Genomic DNA, 19,189 nt, shown 5'->3' with positions numbered 1-19,189 from the left:
AGGGATTTTTGTTCAAAAGAACAAAAATATTTTTTTTTATGTTTTTATGCGATTTGGCAAATTTAATTATGGAGGTAAATATTTTCGAAATAATTAACTTGAAATGAAATATTAATTTCATATGTAAATTAATTTATATATTTGCGCAGTAAAAGAATCTGTTACATTATCGAAAATATTTTATAATGTCAAAAACGTCGAAATAAACAAAGTGGTAACACTGTAAATTTAGTAACTGTTTTTAGCAGTTTAGTAATTTCCTATAAGTAAAGGCTAACGCACAATAAATTCGCGATGAGATAGAAAAGGACAGAAGTATAATATTTGCCAGTGATTTTTGTATAGTGCCGACGCCGAGTGCGTGGTATAGTGTGTGACTGTGTGTGTTTTCAATGTTTTGACATTTTTCTTTGTTTGCAGGGTTTGCAGTCTCAAGTGATGTGATTTAATATAGTTTAATTTAACTTTTTTGAAATAAATGCAAATATGGTATTAGTTTGTTTATTTTGTGGGAAAAAGGAAGCGAAAGGTGTTTCTTTTCACAAGTAAGTACATATTTAAATAGTATATTTTTTATTTTTAACTGACATTCATTAATTTCGTTTTAAACGTTTTAAACATATGCAATGAATAGCAAAATTTCTGGAGAATTTGAAGCTTATGATACAAATTTTATAAATATAACATAAAATATCAAATATTGAAAAATGTCCATTTTACCAGTGAAAGAATGTTGACCAGTAAAAGAACAGTTGTATTTTCCAGTGAAAGAACAAATCAAATTTATATTAATACAGTGTCTAAAAATAACAAAAATTATATGAAAAACGTTAAAAATATTCTGAAACAATTTTGCAACTTACTATTATTCATATTTTTCTGATTACAAAGCCAGAAATATTATTTAATTGCACCTGAAACTTGTAACCTTTTTTCTGTTTATGCTTTGTTCATTTGTCATGTTCATAACCTACCAAAATATTAAAAAATTATTTTCCGAAATAACTTGCATATTGAATCTATTTTTTTATCATAAACTATATTCTGAAAAAATAAGGAACTGAAATAGTTATTTTCGTATCAAGGGCGCAAAATAGGTGATTTCGCCAGAGTCGTAATCACCTTTGCGCCCATGATGCTAACATAATTTTTTGTCCTAACTGCATGGAAAGTATGTCATTGAGGGCACGAACGATTAAACGCTCATATTAGTTAAAAATTAAATTCTATATAAATGTTAACTCTTTGAAGTCTATAATGATACAAGTTTTAATATAGAAATAAGAAAACAATTTATTCTGAAAATATAGTAATTTCCAATTTTTATAACCGAAATGTGAACAAAACCAAATGTGTCATATTTTTTTTAGAGAAAATCGAAAAAAAATTGCACATTTTTCTAGACAAAATAAAAAAAGTTGAAAATGTTTGCATTTTTATAGTCAACATAAAAAGAAACTCGAAAATATCACATTTTTATGAAGAAAATCGAATAATTAACATGCGGGCGCAAAATACTCTTCCGCCTGCTCGAAGGTAGGGGAAGCGGGCGCAAAATATTTTGCGCCCGCTCGGAGGTAGAGGAAGCGGGCGCAAAATATTTTGCGCCCGCTTCCCCTACCCCTGGGTGGTAATGAGTCACTTTGCGCCCGCTCTAAGTGCCCGAAATGACATACTTTCCGTGCAGGTAGGACAAAAAATATTTTTTTTTATAGTGCTGAAAGTACTGAAAAAAAATAAGATAAAATAATTTTTTGCAGAGTAAAAACTTTGACTTTTTAGGTTCCCAAGACGAACGGAATTATGTCAAATGTGGATTAAAAATATGGGATTTGATGAGAATTTTGAAATAACAGCACACAATAGATTATGTTCCGATCACTTTAATGAAACCTGTTTCACAAAAGAGACTAATGAAAGAGAGAGAATACACTCCGAAAGCATACCAACAAAATTTGGAAGATATTACTTACAATGCATTTGTTGTAGTAATGTTAAAAGGATAGGATGCAATATTATTTTTCGCAAGTAAGTAAATAACTAATATAAATATATATAATTTTTTTAGTAGTTAAAAGTTAAAACTTTCTAATTAATCATGTGTATGCAATACATTATTTAAGTTTTCTAAGTTCACATGCAGTTGTGACTTAACATTTATAACTATTCGCAGATTCCCTTTTAAAAATAGAAATCTTTTAAAAATATGGATCGAAAAAATAGGATTAGAAAACTTTTGTCCAAATGAAAGAAGTCTTATTTGTGATGAACATTTTACAGAACATTGTTTTTACAAACGCAAAGAAGGTGGCCTCATATTAAAATCGAATGCTTTTCCAACTTTATTTTCATCAAATATGCTAAATGGTAGGAATAATAATTTCATTTGAAATCCACATTTGGATATCTTTAAAAATAAGTTCAATGCATGTAATTTGGTGTTGGAATATTTTATATTTATTATTTTCAGATTCTTCCTGCTCGAATGAAGCTATTCAACTAAACACTGAAAATACTTCAATGGAAGTAGATTCGACGAATGAGAATAAAAAGACAGAAGAATTAACCAATGAATCTTCTTCTTCATTTGAGAACAGGCAGAATCCTAAACTTTTGAAATCAAGTAAACCTGAAATAATAGTATAAGTTTAAAATAATTTATAAGTTAACTATTAGACTTGATTTTTAATTAGAATTTTTTAAATATACAATAATTACTTTTTAAAGATTATCAATATTAAAAATAATAATTCTTTTGAATTACTTTTTACAGATACAGATTCACCGCTTGAATCGACATCAATTTTGGAAAATGAACAGATTGTTGCAGGACCAACAACTCCAGAAAAAAATAGTTGCCTCAGTCATGACCATCATTATCACTCCAGTCCAAAAGGTTTAATGGAAAAATATACTGGAATGCGAGAAAAGCTACAGAAAAGTATGAAAACTACATATCAACAGAAACAAGTTATTAAACGTCTGCAGAAGAAAGTTTCTACTCTCAGTTCCATAGTAAGCGAATTGCGTTTTTTTAAAATTATTGTTAACAATGAAGTATCTCTAAACAAACATTTTTTTTACTTTACAGCTACTTCAGGTTACTCCAAATATAGAAGCATTTCTTGAAGATGAAGTTTGAAAACAATTTACAGAAAATTTGTATATAAATTCTATATGTATATTAATAAATAATATAATATTTTAATGTTATTAAAAGTCAATTTTCATATTGAACTATTTTTTCTTACTATTTACTTATTTATTTAAATCTCAGCCTTCAATCACAAGGATCATTAATGGTCAATACAAACAAGAAAATAAACTATAATAATTATAAAATATTATCATAATATTGAAACAAAAGAAGAAATATTGAAAATATGTAGTTTGAAAAATACAGTAATATTATTTTTTAATATTATTATTATTATATAATAAATATAAATATGTTAAATATAAATAAAATAAAATAAAAATAATAAAAAATTTTTATTTTTTTTTAAATAAATAAATAAAATAAAAATAATAATAAATAATAATAATAAATAAAAAAATAAAAAATTCTAAGCAAAGATTATTTATTTTCATAAATAATAAAAATTTCACTGGAATTCAATTATTTGCAAATTTTTTTTATAAATTCCTTCGCAATAATTTCATTATTTTCATAAACGCAATAACATTTTTCAAAGGAATTCAATTAGTTTGATAAATATTAAAATTCTTTTTAGGAATTCAATTATTTTCATAAAGAATAAAAATCATCACAGAATTTGAATTATTTTTAATTCAATTTTAGTTGAATACGTCGATGTAATTATTTTTAAAAATTCTATAAATTCGTCGCAAGAATTCAATTATATATAAAAATTTTCTCAATAAAATTCGTTATAAAAATTCTATTTTAAGAAACGTTCAATTATTTATATTTTTGTATATTAAATAGTTTAAATCTCGTAGAATTTTCTAATAAAAATTGATTAAAAAATGAATTTCAGTTAAAAATGTAGAGGATTATAATTAAATATTAAATTGAATTTTGAAAAGATTTCAAATTAAAATCTTTGGAAATTTGAATTTTTATTCTTTTAAATAACAATTCTGTAGAAATAATTTTTTTTTGTGCAGTTTCATTGAATTTTGAAATTGTTTGAGATTTTTATTTTCTATAATATATTTAATTGAAGAATTTTCGAATAATTGAAATTTCGTAAAATTTTGCTCGCTGGTACTTAAGGGGATGTCAAAGTCGATGCGATTTTCCCATTGAAGCTCAATGCAAAAATCCAATCGACTTTGACATCCCCTAAAAAACTAAAACATTAATAAAAAATGAATTTTCAAAACTTTCATCAAAATGTCGCTAGTATCTTATTAAAATTTTGTTTATGTGTAGTAATAAGCACCTTATTGTTTAAAAACATTTTCATCGCTTTTGTCATAAATTTTTGTCAATATACAATTAGAAGAGATAGCAATAAATTTTTATGTAATTTATTACTGGTTGATTATAATATACAGACTTTAGTGCAACTTCTTTCACTGTATATATACTCGTTATCCCAGTATGTAGGCCTACAGTTTACTTCAAATATTAATTTCTATATCAACATCAATATAAACTATAAGGAAGTACATAATTTAAGAAAAAGAATGCATTTCTCTTTATTATTGATGTTTTTATTATTACTTTCAGTACATGATGAACTTGGGGTGTTTGGTTGTAAGTTTATAAACTTTTCTTTAATGTTAATAATAAGATTTTTGTTTTTTAACTCTTTATATGTATAATGTCGAAAGGACAAATATTAATATTTTTGTGAGTTGTAAAATAACAAATACTCTAACTTAATATAATAAGAGAGATTGTGCAATGTTATTAGAGTATAATGAAAATAAAATACATTACAGCTTATTGGCGATTCAAACAGCTAAACTAGCGCATCTGGTGGCCGAGTTTAAACTAATATATACACGACTCCCTGCATGGTGTTCAATGTAAATATCAACATTTTTAAAGTTTTTCAGTTTTATTTTCATTATATTAAATCAATTTTTTTTCTAAATTGTTAACCTTATTTAAATATTTATTAAATAAATTATAATAAATATGGATAAGAGCATCGTTACTCATGAACAGAAGAAAAGAAAAAACGGGATCGAAACAATTATTATGTTCCGCTCTAATTCTAATAATTAAATAATTCTAATATTAATAATATTATATTTCTAATAATCTAAAATTCTAATTTTATATTATTAATTTAATGTCTATAGAGATTAAATTAATAATATATAATTAGAAGTAATATAAAATTAGAATTTTTGTCAAACATATAAAAACATAACCAAAAAATGTTCTTTCTAGTTGATATGTAATCTTTAGATTTAAAATTTGTACTGCAAACTTTCATTTTGTCGGTTAATTTTTTTCCTGTTTTAAATGCAATAGCCTACTGTTTACGTCTTACAACATTTTTTGGAAGCTGATAAAGATTTTCTGTTTTTTTTCAATTCAGAGCGAATAACATTTGTTTCGTTCCCATTTTTTCTTTTCTTTCTGTCCGCGAGTAACGATGCTCTTTCAAAATTATTATAATATATTTAATAAATATTTAAACAAGTAGAACAATTAAAAAAAAACTTGATTTAATAGTGAAAATAAAACTGAAAAACTATAAAAACGTTGATATTTACATTGAACACCATGCAGGGAGTCGTGTATATATTAGTTTAAACTCGGCCACCGGAGGCGCTAGTTTAGCTGTTTGAATCGCCAATTACGGGACTGCAGATTCAGCAAGCATGTATCGATGTTACACATGCATTAATGATACACATCTTAAGTTTGGAGACTGTAAGTTAAAAGAGGATGACTGCAAATATAATATACCAAACGAAAAGCCTACTGCTCATAAACATTGTCTAGCAGGGGGACCTTTTTATTGCTGCTATCATGTTATTTCAAGGTAATAACAAAATTAAGTTTTTTTTATGATTATTTCTATTTTCAAATATAAATGTATAGATAATCATTATAATATACATACATTAAAATGTATTGATTCCTTTTTGCGATCAGCAAAAAAAAATGTGCTTGTTCTCGTGAAGGAAGCAATAACATTATTTACTTCTTTATAATAAAATATTATTTATAAATCGATTCACTTTAGCATATTTCTATACATAGAGAAAATGTTCTTAAACCATTTCTAAAAATTTTATAATTTAAAGGCCTCATGAGATTCCTAAATCAAAGGTTCATAAGATTCCTAAAAAACCTTTTCCTGCTGACGTGTGCGCTGGCAAATCCTAAGTCTGGTTCCTGCATTGCCAATATAGTGGATATTGGCATAAAAGTTTTCTCGGAAAGATTATCCACAGTACCGTAGCTGAGTTAATATGTTTGGTCATTCAAACCTAATTCTGTATTCTTTTTGAAATATTGTATGTAACCAAAAATTGTAGTGCAAGTTACTGCAAACTATATGAAACATGAATTATATAATTTACAATTAAATCAAAAGAATTATGTTACTACCTTCTCTATAAATGTCATTCCAATTTTTTGAAATCCAAAAGTTGAAAAAATTATTGGCAATTCTATTATCCGTTGGCGTAAGTCATCCATCTAAAAACAAGTTGTAAATCCAGATGTTCATTACATGAATATTTTGCTTCTTCTTTACGACTAGCGAATAAATTTTTAGAGGAAGCATTAACGACAAGTACATTTATAATTTTTAAGTAATTTTCAATATAATCTAACATTTATAAAAATCAAGTTCATTCGTCTTAATGAAAAGAACAAAATTTTATTATACAGTAATATGATTCTAAATAAACAAAAAAAAATTAGTAAAGTGAATTTTTAAACTTTAATTGTAAGTAATTCTATAAATTCCAATATACTTTATATACATCAATTGATTCGTCTTGATGAATATTAAGATTTTTGAAAGAAAGAAGATTTTATTGTACAGAAACATAATTTTGCTGAAAGAACTAAATTTTTGAGAAAAATGCGAATTTTTCGGCTTCATAATTGTAATTATAATAACTCCTATATAAATTCTCATAAAATTTATACTTTATATACCTATTCAATAAATTATTCATTTTTGTATTTCAATAATTGAATTTATTTTTTGTAAATAAGATTTAAAAATTAATTTCAGTTAAAGTTTTACATTATCATTGAATATTAAAAGCTAATATAGCGAAAATTTTTAGAAATATTGGAATTTTGAAAAGATTTCAAATCTTTGAAAACTTTAACTTTTCGTACTTTTTGATTAACAATTCAGTAGAAATAATTTTTTTAAAAAAGTTTAATTGAATTTTTCTTTAATTCTTCAAGTTTCTATTTTCTAATATATATTTAATTGAAGAATGTCACAATAATCAAAATTACGTATAAATTTTAAACAAAAGGATTTGGAAATTCTCAAAGAACGTTTTCAAAAATTATAAAAAAAAATGAGTTCGAGAAGAATTTTAGTTAAAAATTCTAGAAATGAAGAATTGAATTGAAAAATTCAAGAAAATAAGGTGTTTATTTCGTAATTTACCAATTCTGACAGAGTTTCTTTCATTTCATTGCTCTGAAATAAAATTTTTTAAATTTATGAATAAACTTGTAAATTTTAATTTCTAGAAATTATATTAAAAATTTAACATTATCACATATTACCTGCTTCTCGATTTGACAACAAGGCGCGACAATGAGAAAAAATCTTAAAGCGCTTTTGATAACTTTTAGTAAACACGCATAAAGTACAAAATAATCGTCAGGATAATAAACCATTATTGAGAGGCTAACCCATGTCGCTAAATTATAAGCATTACAAATCATTTGCAAAAGTAAATGCATTTGATAAATTTGATTTAACTGCTTAGAGTGAATGTAAAGACTCAAATAAATGCATCTGAAAAAAAATATTTTTTTATTGTTTAAGATTTTAGGTTTTTTTATTTACTTCCGAGTCAGTAATATATTTAAATACATATTACTTACTTTATCTTTTGCAAACAACTCTTCTTTTCTTCTGTCAAATTTTCAGACTCCAAATAAATTGTTTCTATTGACGAATGGAATTCAGAAGCAGCAGATGCATTTGTGTTGAATGCAGAATTTTTCTTAAAGTTTTCTAGTAGCAAGTTGTTTAAGAATTTGATTTTAATAGCAATGAACCTGGTACATAAAATAAAATTAGTTTATTTGCTTATTTCTTAAATAACATCTTCCTAAAAGACTTGTAAATTATTTTCAATTGCCGTCTGATTTTAAAATATCACAAATATAATGTATACGTACTTGATACTTGAGTATATATTCAAATCTATGACTGTTGCAAAGTATATCACCGAAAATTGTATTCCAAAAAATTGTAATCTTTTAAACATAAAACTTTCTGTCATGAAGCCTAAAACTAAAAAGGCAAATATCCATCCTAGTAGACCTTTAAAAGTTCTGCTATAATTTTCCTTGAAGCCAAGATTTCTAGTCGCATCATCCAATTCCATCATACTTTTATAAAGACCATTCAACTTCTATTTAATTTGATTAATACAAATTACAATTTTTGTGGGAATTTTTCACATGCTTGAATTTCGTCTCAAAATTAAAAAATTAACTTTAAGGTACCTTAAAGTTAATCCAACCGTTTATGTGAGCAGCAAATATTATTATTGTGTCCGTGATAAATACTCCTTCGACAGCATACGCAAATGGGGTTTTCTGTACATATTCGTGAAAAATCTTACAAATCGTCCAACAAAGAATACCTGCAATAACAATAAAATGAACAATAAATTGAATGAAAAAAGAAGTGTGGAAAAGCTAGTCATTAATAAACGATTATTATTTAGCAGAGCCATTTACAGAACATACCAAAAAGTATTATCCCCGGAATGGAACGGAATTTATTATATTTCGTACCGCCTAAGGGATATCCACTGAAGCCAAATATTGACAGCCAGTTTATGAAAATCAGTGGATAAATACTTTCATGAACATTATTTGGAACCCACTTTACAATTTTCAATAATCTCTTCATTATAATAATTTTTTATGCTCTTCTTTGTTGTTCTACTATAATAGTGACAATGTAGTAAACTAAGTGAATAATGTATGTCAAGTTCTTTTTTTAAAATCAGCCAGATATCTGATATGTTTATTTATAGAAAAAATTAATACCACTTTTTTCTCTTAATATTAAGAACTCAACTTCTCTTAAAATCTACATAACTTTTTACCTAATTAAGCGATTTACTTTTAGAGCTGAAGATTTTTAATTTTCGATAAATATTTTAAACATACTTTGTTGTATGAAACAAATGTTTCTCTAAAAAAAAAAAAAATAAATAACATTTATTTTTATTTTATATCGTCTTTAAAAATTATTCCAATTTCTGAATAAAAGCTTCTTATATTAAATTTATAATCCTTTAAAATATAACAAGACTTTTGAAACGTAACTATTTAATGAAAATTTAATTCTTTCTAAAAAAAAAAATAGGTAAAAAGAAAATGTTTAAGACAAAATTTTAGTTCACAGATGCAATCAATTTTCAAACTAATATATGATTTTGATACTTTATTGACATTAGAATCATTTATGAAGAAATTGTTATTTGTTATCTAACTCAATATAATAATTGAATTATTATTTATCTTCATGAAAATAATGGAAATATTATTTATAATTGAGGTTTAAATTTTATGGTTTTTTTTATTCTGAAATTAGAAATTAGTGATATAATCCAAGGAGAAAAAATAGAAAAAAAATTGTAAATTATATCAAATATTGAGAAATTTGAAATAAAAAATAATGAAGTGCATAAATCATTAAAAAAGATAAGGGAAAATTGTACAGTGCGTATCGATCCTACTTCATATTAACAGATAAGAAATAGTTACAAGTTTTTCGAAATTTTATATAATTCTTTTCAAATTTTCAATGAAATGTTAAATGTACATTTTTTAGGAATTCAATTATTTTCATGAAGAATAAAACTCATCGCAGAATTTGAATTATTTTTAATTCAATTTTAGTTGAATACGTCGAAAAATGTAATTATTTTAAAAATTTTTATATTAAAATTCCTCGCAAGAATTCAATTATATAAAAATTTTTAATTTTCGTAATAAATTCGTTATAAAAATTCGTTATAAAAATTATAAAATATAAAATGCAGACAATTATAATTAAATATTAATTTGAATTTTGAAAAGATTTCAAAGTATAAAATCTTTGGAAATTTGAATTTTTTATACTTTTAAACAAAAATTCTGTAGAATTAATTTTTTTTTTTGCAGTTTCATTGTATTTTGTAATTATTTGAGGTTTTCATTTTCTGATTCTATATTTAATTTGAGAATTTTCGAATAATTGAAATTTCGTAAAATTGAGTTGAAAACAAATGGATATTTGAAAAATTGTCATAGAACTTTTTCGAAAAGTATTAAAAATAAAATTTGATTTAAAGAAGAATATTAGTTAAAAATTCTTGAAAATAATAATTAAATTGAAATGATGTGAAAATTGCGGTTAATTTTTATTATAATTAAAAAAAACCTATTTTTATTCTTTTTCAATCATTTCCTAATTCAATCTAGTTTTTAAGAAAACGAAACATTTTTTAAAATATAAAATTTTTATTTCTAGAACCAATTTTAAATGTCACTCACTAGGAGTGAATCTAGCAACGCTTTTACAAAAAAAATCTTTCATAATCGTCAATATTCACGTGTTCAAAAAAAACACAGTGAAATATAAATAACAAACTGTAATAAAACAATTTTATTTTCGTAGTTAAAAAATAATTTTGCTTAAAAATAAGACAATTATATTGTCGTTTAAACTTTTTCAAAAAGTATCTATATATATAAATTAATTTATATTTAAAAATGCGGCAAAATTTAATGTACAAAAAATAAAATCTGCGCATTCATTTCTAGGAGAATTTGTTTTATAATTTATTCCCTTACTTATAGTTTCTCTGTTTTTGTTATTGTCATCACGGAAAAAATTAATTTAGTACATTTTACGAAACTAATTTTGGAATAGCGGATACGGAGAGGAGTTTAGTATAAGATAAAACAGAATCAATAGTAATATATTATGATGACTGCGTTTCTCGAAAACTCAAAAAAAATTCTATGGAATTCACAAATGATCGGTTGGACGTTCTAATTCAAGAGTTTTGTAAAATGTTTAGCCTGAAGCGCATGCGCCACGGAAAAAAATATTCACGGAGAAAAAAACGAATAAAGCAGAAAAAAGAATTTCTTAATGTACCAATGAGCTCTCAAGACCATTTTTTCTCGTCTTCTATAGGAGATAGATGATTGGTTCGACACATGTGACTGCACTCTACAACGCAATGGTTCGCTTGGATTGGCTTATTTTATTCTGACACTAACTTAACGGAAATACGCATACATATAAACGAATTCTGACGCAACGCACATACAATATAACTCGCACTTGTAGATGAAAGAATTGAGTTTCTTTATATACTAACTGAGGAGATTAAAACTGCGCTTGTGAGAAATGTCAATATACTGAATATTAATTTTTAAAAAAATCATTTTTTTAAAAGTTATACAAAATATTTTATGGTTTTTAAAATAACATTTTTTGATTATAATTAGTTATAAAATCTCTATAAAATTTTTCAATTTTTAGAAAATAATTTTATTCTTAATTTTAAATTATAAATAAATTGACAAAAAATTTTCAAAATTAAATTCAAACTCAAAAAATGTTTATATTAAATTGTCTAAAATTTGAAGTAATAACAGTTAAAACTTGAGAAATTAATATATATATTGTCATCGGTAAATATTATGATAAACTATAAAATTTATTGGACTGTAAATTAAAAGAAATTAATAATAATTAAAAGTTTGGATTACAAAAGCACATAAAAAATGTTACGAATTTGGAACAATGAAATGTGAAATACGTAAAAGAAAACAATTATCCAAATGTTACCGGCAGGTAAAGCAGTTCTCTTTTTCCTTCCACATATTATATCTATATACAGCAGACAAGTTAATACCGACGCGAAGAGACAAGCTTCAACATATCTATTTATAACGCGACTTTTGGTACACCCAGTACACCCCGTATAGAATTTTACGAAACTTTGTGTTCGAGAATTCACGATAGACAGCGAAGTGGAAACTCAAACCACGCGTTTTTAGATTGCACGAAACATTTTTACCATTTTCTGATAAAATGTTCACCAGAAAATACGAAACATTTCTACATTCAAGCTTGTTTTATAAATTACAACACTGGTTGCAGTTTCTCGACAATTGTTCTGCTTAAAGTAGTGAAAGTTTCTGGGTTTTTGAAAAACTTCGTCTAGGAATCTTAAATATCCGCTAGTGCGAAATTAGTTTCGTAAAATCTGCTGAACTTATTTTTTCCGTGCAGTTTTCTCCTTGTTCTGATCATTTCTTGCTTTTCTAATTTTATTTTCAATATTTTGATTATTTGCACTTTTATCCCGATTCTGATCATTTATTCTTGTCGACATAAGTCTATTTGGAATGTTTTGATTATTTTTACTTTTAGCTTGATTCTGATAATTTTTTGTCCTCATAAGTCTATTTTCAACGTTTTGATTATTTTCATTTTTCGCTTGATTCTGATAATTTCTTGTCCTTGCATTTCTTTTACCCATATTTTGATTATTGTCACTTTTATGCTGATTCTGATCATTTCTTGTCCGTCTAATTTTATTTTCCATATTTTGATGATTATTGTCAATTTTATCTTGATTCTGATGAATTCTTGTCGTCATAAGTCTATTCTCAATGATTTGATTATTATAAGATTGAATAGGATTCTTCGTGATGACTTTATCTATGCAATAGGTGTTATTACAATACGTCATAAATCTATTTTTAATGATTTGATTATTATAAGATTGAATAGGATTCTTCGTGATGACTTTATCTATGCAATAGGTGCCATTACAATAGTTGATGAAATTTCTCCAGCAATCGGCGATTTGTAACACCATTGGATTGCCAATAACGATTAGTAAACACTTTGCTCGAGTGATCGTTACATTAAATCTCTGTTAATGGAATAAAATATTTTTAGAATATTCTCTTTACCTTTATTTTTGAATTTTGATAAAAGAATGCTTATCTTAAAATTATTAAATTATATTTTTAAAAGTAGGTAATAGGATTAAATTTTAAAAATTGAACTTGAATAAAATAAAAAAATTTTAAATACTCCATTTTATTTGAATTGTAATTATAAAAAATAGAAAAGAAATTTAAAAATACTTTAAAATTAAATACCTTATCGTCATTCAAAAATCCAATGTGGGGTTTCTTTCCGTTTTTGAAAATTTCTGACCTTACTAAAGAGACAATGATAATATCTCTCTCCTGACCCTGAAAACTTTCGACAGTTCCGACAGATATTTTGGATAACTTTCTATCTTTAAGCTTCTCCATAATTATACTCTTTTGATATCGAAATGGCGTGACAATACCAATATTCCTTTGAAAAATTTGCATACCTTCCAAACCTTCATCAAGTAATTTTTCAACATAGTTCATAACAATTTCTGCCTCAACATAGTTTGCAATGCTAAATAAATAAAAAGTATATAGCGTATTAGTTTTGTATTTTTTTTTCTCTTTTTTGCTTCCTGATGATAAACGCAAAAAATTATTATATAATAAATATAAACATGATAATAAATTTAGTTATTGTAAATTAAATTATATTTTGTAAATTAAAAAAAAAATTGTATAAAGACCTATGAGACTCATTATTTTCTTCATGTCCATACGCAGGGTGAAATATAATCGGAAATCCTTTCTTCGGTAGATGATTCCAATTTTCGGCAATTTTCACTTTATCCCCAGCACATGCAACCAGTTCGCTGTCGTAATACATTTGGTTTGGTAATCGAAGAATTATTTCGTGATTTCGATAATTCTGGACGAGTTTCGTTAAAAAGTTCGGATCGTATTTATTATCATAATCCTTCTTGTAAAGATAACTCTTCTCCATTAAACGTTCCAACATTGAAATTCCTAAAAAGAAGATTAAATAGTTAAATTTTCGGTATAATAATTAGAATGACTTCGGGATGACGAAGTGGATGATTTAAAAAAAATAATTTTAAGAAAAAAGATTTTTTAATTGTAAGGACCTCGAAATTTCTATTTTACAAATTACAAACCTAGTAAATGACTTCCATATTTGGTCATTACAACTGGTCCCAATTGTTTCGGATCTCCAGACATTACAAGATTACATCTTCTATGTCTCATTGAGATAACAAACGGGATAAAAGTTTCCGGTTGAGTTGCTTGCCCAGCTTCATCGATAAAAATATAATTGAAAAAATCAGTGAAATATTTCAATCTCAAAAATCTGAAATATTAAGTATTTGTTATATTATATATCCTGATTTAAAATATAAGTATAAATGGTTATTATAAAAAGAAGTTAGAAAATTTTGAATGCGTTAAACTATATTGGTGGCAGAGAATTTTAAATAAAGTATATAAAATAAATTTATAATAATTATGTACCTTGCAGCTGAGGTAAGTGTTGATATAATTACTTGTTTACGCCGAATATCAGAACTATTTAGAAACTCAATTTCAATATCTTCCTTTCCGAAATTTTGGAAATGCATACAAATCTTTACATCCTGCGGTATAGTATCTCTAAACAAGAAAAAATTATTGATATTAATAATATATAGAAAAGACTTGCAAAACAATGTTGATGTAGTGTTTAGTTAAAAGAAGAAATTATAAAAAAACAAAATCAGTCAAAGTTATTATTAGGTTAAATAGAGATATAAATATTTTCTCACTTTTCGACGGATTTACTCGTCATTCGATAAATCAAATCAGGCGATATGCCACAATTTAATAATCTTCTTGTAACCTCATCGGCAGCAGCATTGGAAGGAGTACAGATTAAAATATTGTTGCCTCTCTCGACTAATTGACAAACAGCTTCAACAATCGTGTCAGTTTTTCCAGTTCCCGGAGGGCCAAAGAGTAAATATGGCGATGGATATGATGTGCCACCGACAATTTGTTGTACCGCTTGCACTTGCTCGGGATTTTTCGCCACATTTTTATTAATGAATGACGTAATTACTCTGAAAAATATTTCAAACATTGCAATTAAATATTTAATAAATTTTCAGGAATTTTTCGATCCTGTAGGGGATACATCTTAAAAAAACAAAAACTACCTCTATGAAATGATTTTATATTTTTACGTACGTTTTTGGAATATTTGACATTCTCTTTTTATAAAGTTGTAATGAATCAAGATTTTTAGCGATTAAATCGATTGCATATTGACAGACTCTGATAGGCCAATTGGAATATTCAAATTCAATGGAATACTCATTATCTACTTTATGTTGTCTACTGAATCTGTTAAAATATTATAATAAAATTAAAATTAAATTAAATTATAAAATGTCATCCTTTCAACAAAGAATGATATATATATCAAAATGAAATGCATGAGAGGTTATAAAGAAATGTATAACTTACTTTTCATAATCCTTTTCAGGTCTTACAATAATATATCCTAGTTTTGATGACACTTCAGTTATAATGAAACCATATTTTTGTTCAGGAACCATTTTTACATTTTTTACTTCTACAACAGAACTTCTGCTTAAAAAGCAAAGATCGCTTTCAATATTTTTTAGAAATATTTTGAAATACCGAGCAGAACTGTATTCATTATATGAAAAATTATACAATTTTACTTTCTGCTTCTTTATTACATCGTCTATAGATTTGTTATCAAAGCATTCTTCCAAATATAAAAGATTGCTCAAAGTAGCGAGGTAATTATCATCATCAAAATCTTTTAAATTTTTTATCATTTCTAAATACGTCCATACATTAGCAGATTCAATCATATTATTTCCTTTTAAAGTCTCAACTAGTATCTTGGGTACTGCATATTTTGGTACAGCAGCCAGTATATCGCTTTAGAATAAAATATTTCAGAATAATTAAAATTAATTTATAATTCAATAACATTGCTATAACAAATTAAATATTTTTTATTAAGAAATAGAAATTTTTTAATAACTACTTTCTTATTTGATTCGTTGTTTTTTTAATGTTCGTTAAATTTATAATTAATTTATATTAATCAGTATAAATATTAATTATAATAAAAACAGAGGAATTATTACTTGCGATTTTATTATTAACGATTATTAATTATGTACCTGTCGTAATCAAGTCCCATTTTGTAATAATTGAAACTGACGACTTGTTCTCTTTTAAATAAAATAAATATATATGTCTCCTGCTGAAATTAAAATATTATAAATTAATTTATTTTATTACCTACTATTTTAATAAAAAAAAACTCGAGGTTACTAAAAAAAATTATTTATATATAAATTTATATATAAATATATAGATATTATATAATATTTTACATTTTAAAAACTTCAATAGCTATAAAATTTCAATAATACTATTACCCAATGGGAAATGCCAGTGTAGTGCCGATGTTCACCACTGGCTTAGTACTCAGACGATTGTTCGGCGTAGTCTAGCCGAGCCTCGACACTTAGTGCTGGCGCAGTACAGAATTTTTGTTTCGCCAAAGCTTGGACAAGCCACGGCGGCAAGTGCTGGCTGAGTATAGAAAAATTGTTCACAACGCTCTTTGCCAACATTGCTTTTTTGACATAAACTTGAAAAAAATTATAAAGAAAGTTTATAAATGTTTATAAATATAATATTATTGAAAAAAATTAATATTTTACTTTTCAGTTGTTCATTTTTTATTCTTGTCAAATTTAATAATAACAATTTAACACAATTGTCTAATTTTGTAAATAATAAATTATTTAAACAAATTAAAATTATAAACAAAATTTAAACTTTAATCTCAATAATAATTTAGTTCCTATTAAAATACTATTATACTTCTTACTATGAATAAAAAATTATTAAAAAATTACCACGTAATTTAAGAATTACGTAAAATGTTAAATGCAATAAATAAAGTAATTTAATTTAATTATTAAAAATTTAGTTTAACTTATTTTACTTCAATTTATTATTTCTAACGTATCCCTTTTTTTCTCATCTTTGACTCAATAATTGTATGTCTGAATGATACTGAGATATTAATACTTTACTGTACACATGTGTCGTTAGCATAGTGGTTAGAGCGTTAGTCTGTTAGTCCGTAGGTCGTAGGTTCGATTCCCCTCGTCAGCAATTTGTTTATTTTCATAGGTTTACGATATTTCTAGATTCCAATCGTTAGGTACTAAAATATGAAAATCTAATGCACACTTACTGTAATTGTTTATTATTTAATTTTTAAATGTTATAAACAATTTTTTTCTACTTCATTTACTATATCCATTGTTAGTCTCCATCTTTAATATAATTTCTTTAAGAAGAGAAATATTTTATGAATAATAACTATTTATTAATATTATTTACCATTTTGTTGTTAAATTATTTATAATTATGAATTTACGACTAATTAATAGCAATACGGCATTTATTGCGGCAATATTCTCAGCCAGCACTGGTCCAGTGCTGCGCCAGCGCTGTCTGGCAGCACTGACAGACAGTACTTCGGCAGCGCCAGACGGCGTTATCATCCCAGTGTCATGCCAGTGCTGGCTCTCAGCCTTGCCGCCAGTGCTGCCAGTGCTGGCGCAGTACTACGCCAGTTGTAAATTTCCCATTGGGTATTGGGTAAGATGATAGTCTTGCATGGATCTGCTTAATCACATAATTATAATACAATAGATGAATCATTTTACGTATTGTTTTTAAAAATACATATATATAGGTAATCTCACGTTCATTCATGATATTATATACTTATATTCAATTTTTTTCTTACTATAGATAATAATCAATTTAAAAAAATATAAATTATTCTAAAAATTTTGTTGTAATATTAATTATTTATTTATAATAAATAATTTACTTTATAAACATATAAAATTAAATAGTAGTAAAATTTATGAAAAATTTAATAATAATTACTAATTTAAATAAGTTTCTTAAAAATATTTAATTATAAATTAACAAATAACAAATATTTATTATTATTATTATTATTATTTTATTATTTATTATTATATTATGGATTGAAATTTATTAGTTTTAATTTTTAAAATTATTAACGAAAATAACAATAATTATTAAATATAATAATTATTTCAAAATAGTTTTAAAAATTATTAAACTTTTATAACTTTATTTAATTAATTAACTAATTACAATTTGTATTATTATTATTATTATTATAGGTATTATTATTTTTTTTAAATAATAAATTTTTATTTTGAATTTAATTAAATATTTAAAAAAAATTGAAAAGAAAATTTGCTGGCACTAAATACCCAGTAAAAAAAAACTAATTCAAATGAATTGAAACGAATTAACATTTTTGGTAGGCTCCAATTCGTATTTGTCATAAAGCGGGATTCACTCAAGCTCTTTGTATATTCAATTGAATTTAATTCAATATGTACCAATTTGTCCAAACGAATTCGCATTCGAAAGAAATGGCCAAGGAATGCATTGAATTCGTGCTAACGAATTGAAAAAAAATTAAAGACTCAAAACTTGTCCAGTGAATTGGTACGCATAGAAGGTTCGGAAGTTCAATACAGTTTCGCGAATGCAGGAAAATTGCATCATGGCTCCAATTCGTATTTGTCACAAAGCAGGATTCACGAAAGCTCTTTGTGAATTCTTTTTAATTCATTTCAATTAGTTTTCGTTTACTGGGTATTATTCTTCTTAATTATTGTGTACAATACAATAATATTATGCATCTTTGTTTGTAAATAATCAAATTTGAAAATACTCACTCGATTTTGGTATCACTTTGAAAATTCAAATTTTACTTGAAAAATTCTTTAAAAATAGAGAAGCATTCATAATCTATTTTAGACGATTAAATATAAATACTTTTTAGATCGATATGTAATCCAGAAACTTTTTAAAACTATAAATAACACACACTACAAATGTACAAAAATCTTTTTTTCAAGAACAATAGAGAAAAAAAATATTCTTATCTAAATTTATATATAGACAACGTCAACGAGTAAACTCGGGGAATAAAGTGAACATTTTAGCTCTTGTGCGCATTTATTT

General features: G+C 25.1%; 3 protein-coding genes across 6 annotated transcripts; 1 reads left to right on the top strand and 2 right to left on the bottom strand.

Moving 5' to 3' along the window:
• Positions 1 to 352: 352 nt before the first annotated feature.
• LOC122505256 (THAP domain-containing protein 1-like) lies at positions 353 to 3,237 on the top strand. 3 transcript variants are annotated; one of them, XM_043616759.1, is made up of 6 exons: positions 356 to 545; positions 1,783 to 2,028; positions 2,174 to 2,367; positions 2,471 to 2,623; positions 2,774 to 3,015; positions 3,092 to 3,237. In XM_043616759.1, the coding sequence occupies exons 1-6, from the start codon at positions 487 to 489 to the stop codon at positions 3,140 to 3,142; spliced, it is 945 nt and encodes a 314-aa protein (XP_043472694.1). In that variant the 5' UTR covers positions 356 to 486; the 3' UTR covers positions 3,143 to 3,237. The 3 variants fall into 3 exon arrangements, with proteins under 3 accessions (XP_043472696.1, XP_043472694.1, XP_043472695.1); XM_043616760.1 differs by having other exon boundaries at positions 396 to 545; positions 1,761 to 2,028; XM_043616761.1 differs by lacking the exon at positions 2,471 to 2,623 and having other exon boundaries at positions 353 to 545.
• A 5,398-nt stretch (positions 3,238 to 8,635) lies between these two features.
• LOC122505243 lies at positions 8,636 to 9,062 on the bottom strand. Its single transcript, XM_043616739.1, has 2 exons — positions 8,897 to 9,062; positions 8,636 to 8,790 (listed from the first exon to the last, which is right to left on the bottom strand). Exons 1-2 carry the CDS (start codon positions 9,060 to 9,062, stop codon positions 8,642 to 8,644), a joined length of 315 nt encoding a protein of 104 aa, XP_043472674.1. The 3' UTR covers positions 8,636 to 8,641.
• A 3,264-nt stretch (positions 9,063 to 12,326) lies between these two features.
• LOC122505250 (putative helicase mov-10-B.1) lies at positions 12,327 to 19,161 on the bottom strand. 2 transcript variants are annotated; one of them, XM_043616747.1, is made up of 10 exons: positions 18,901 to 19,161; positions 16,270 to 16,352; positions 15,575 to 16,021; positions 15,296 to 15,451; positions 14,875 to 15,168; positions 14,585 to 14,722; positions 14,230 to 14,423; positions 13,801 to 14,080; positions 13,334 to 13,628; positions 12,327 to 13,101 (listed from the first exon to the last, which is right to left on the bottom strand). In XM_043616747.1, the coding sequence occupies exons 2-10, from the start codon at positions 16,287 to 16,289 to the stop codon at positions 12,436 to 12,438; spliced, it is 2,490 nt and encodes an 829-aa protein (XP_043472682.1). In that variant the 5' UTR covers positions 16,290 to 16,352; positions 18,901 to 19,161; the 3' UTR covers positions 12,327 to 12,435. The 2 variants fall into 2 exon arrangements, with proteins under 2 accessions (XP_043472682.1, XP_043472684.1); XM_043616749.1 differs by having other exon boundaries at positions 16,270 to 16,349.
• Positions 19,162 to 19,189: the final 28 nt, after the last annotated feature.

The sequence above is a fragment of the Leptopilina heterotoma genome, unplaced genomic scaffold (assembly GCF_015476425.1).
Source record: "Leptopilina heterotoma isolate Lh14 unplaced genomic scaffold, ASM1547642v1 Lhet_350, whole genome shotgun sequence".
NCBI classification, from domain to species: domain Eukaryota; kingdom Metazoa; phylum Arthropoda; class Insecta; order Hymenoptera; family Figitidae; genus Leptopilina; species Leptopilina heterotoma.
This window is presented reverse-complemented; position numbering and strand designations above follow the sequence as displayed.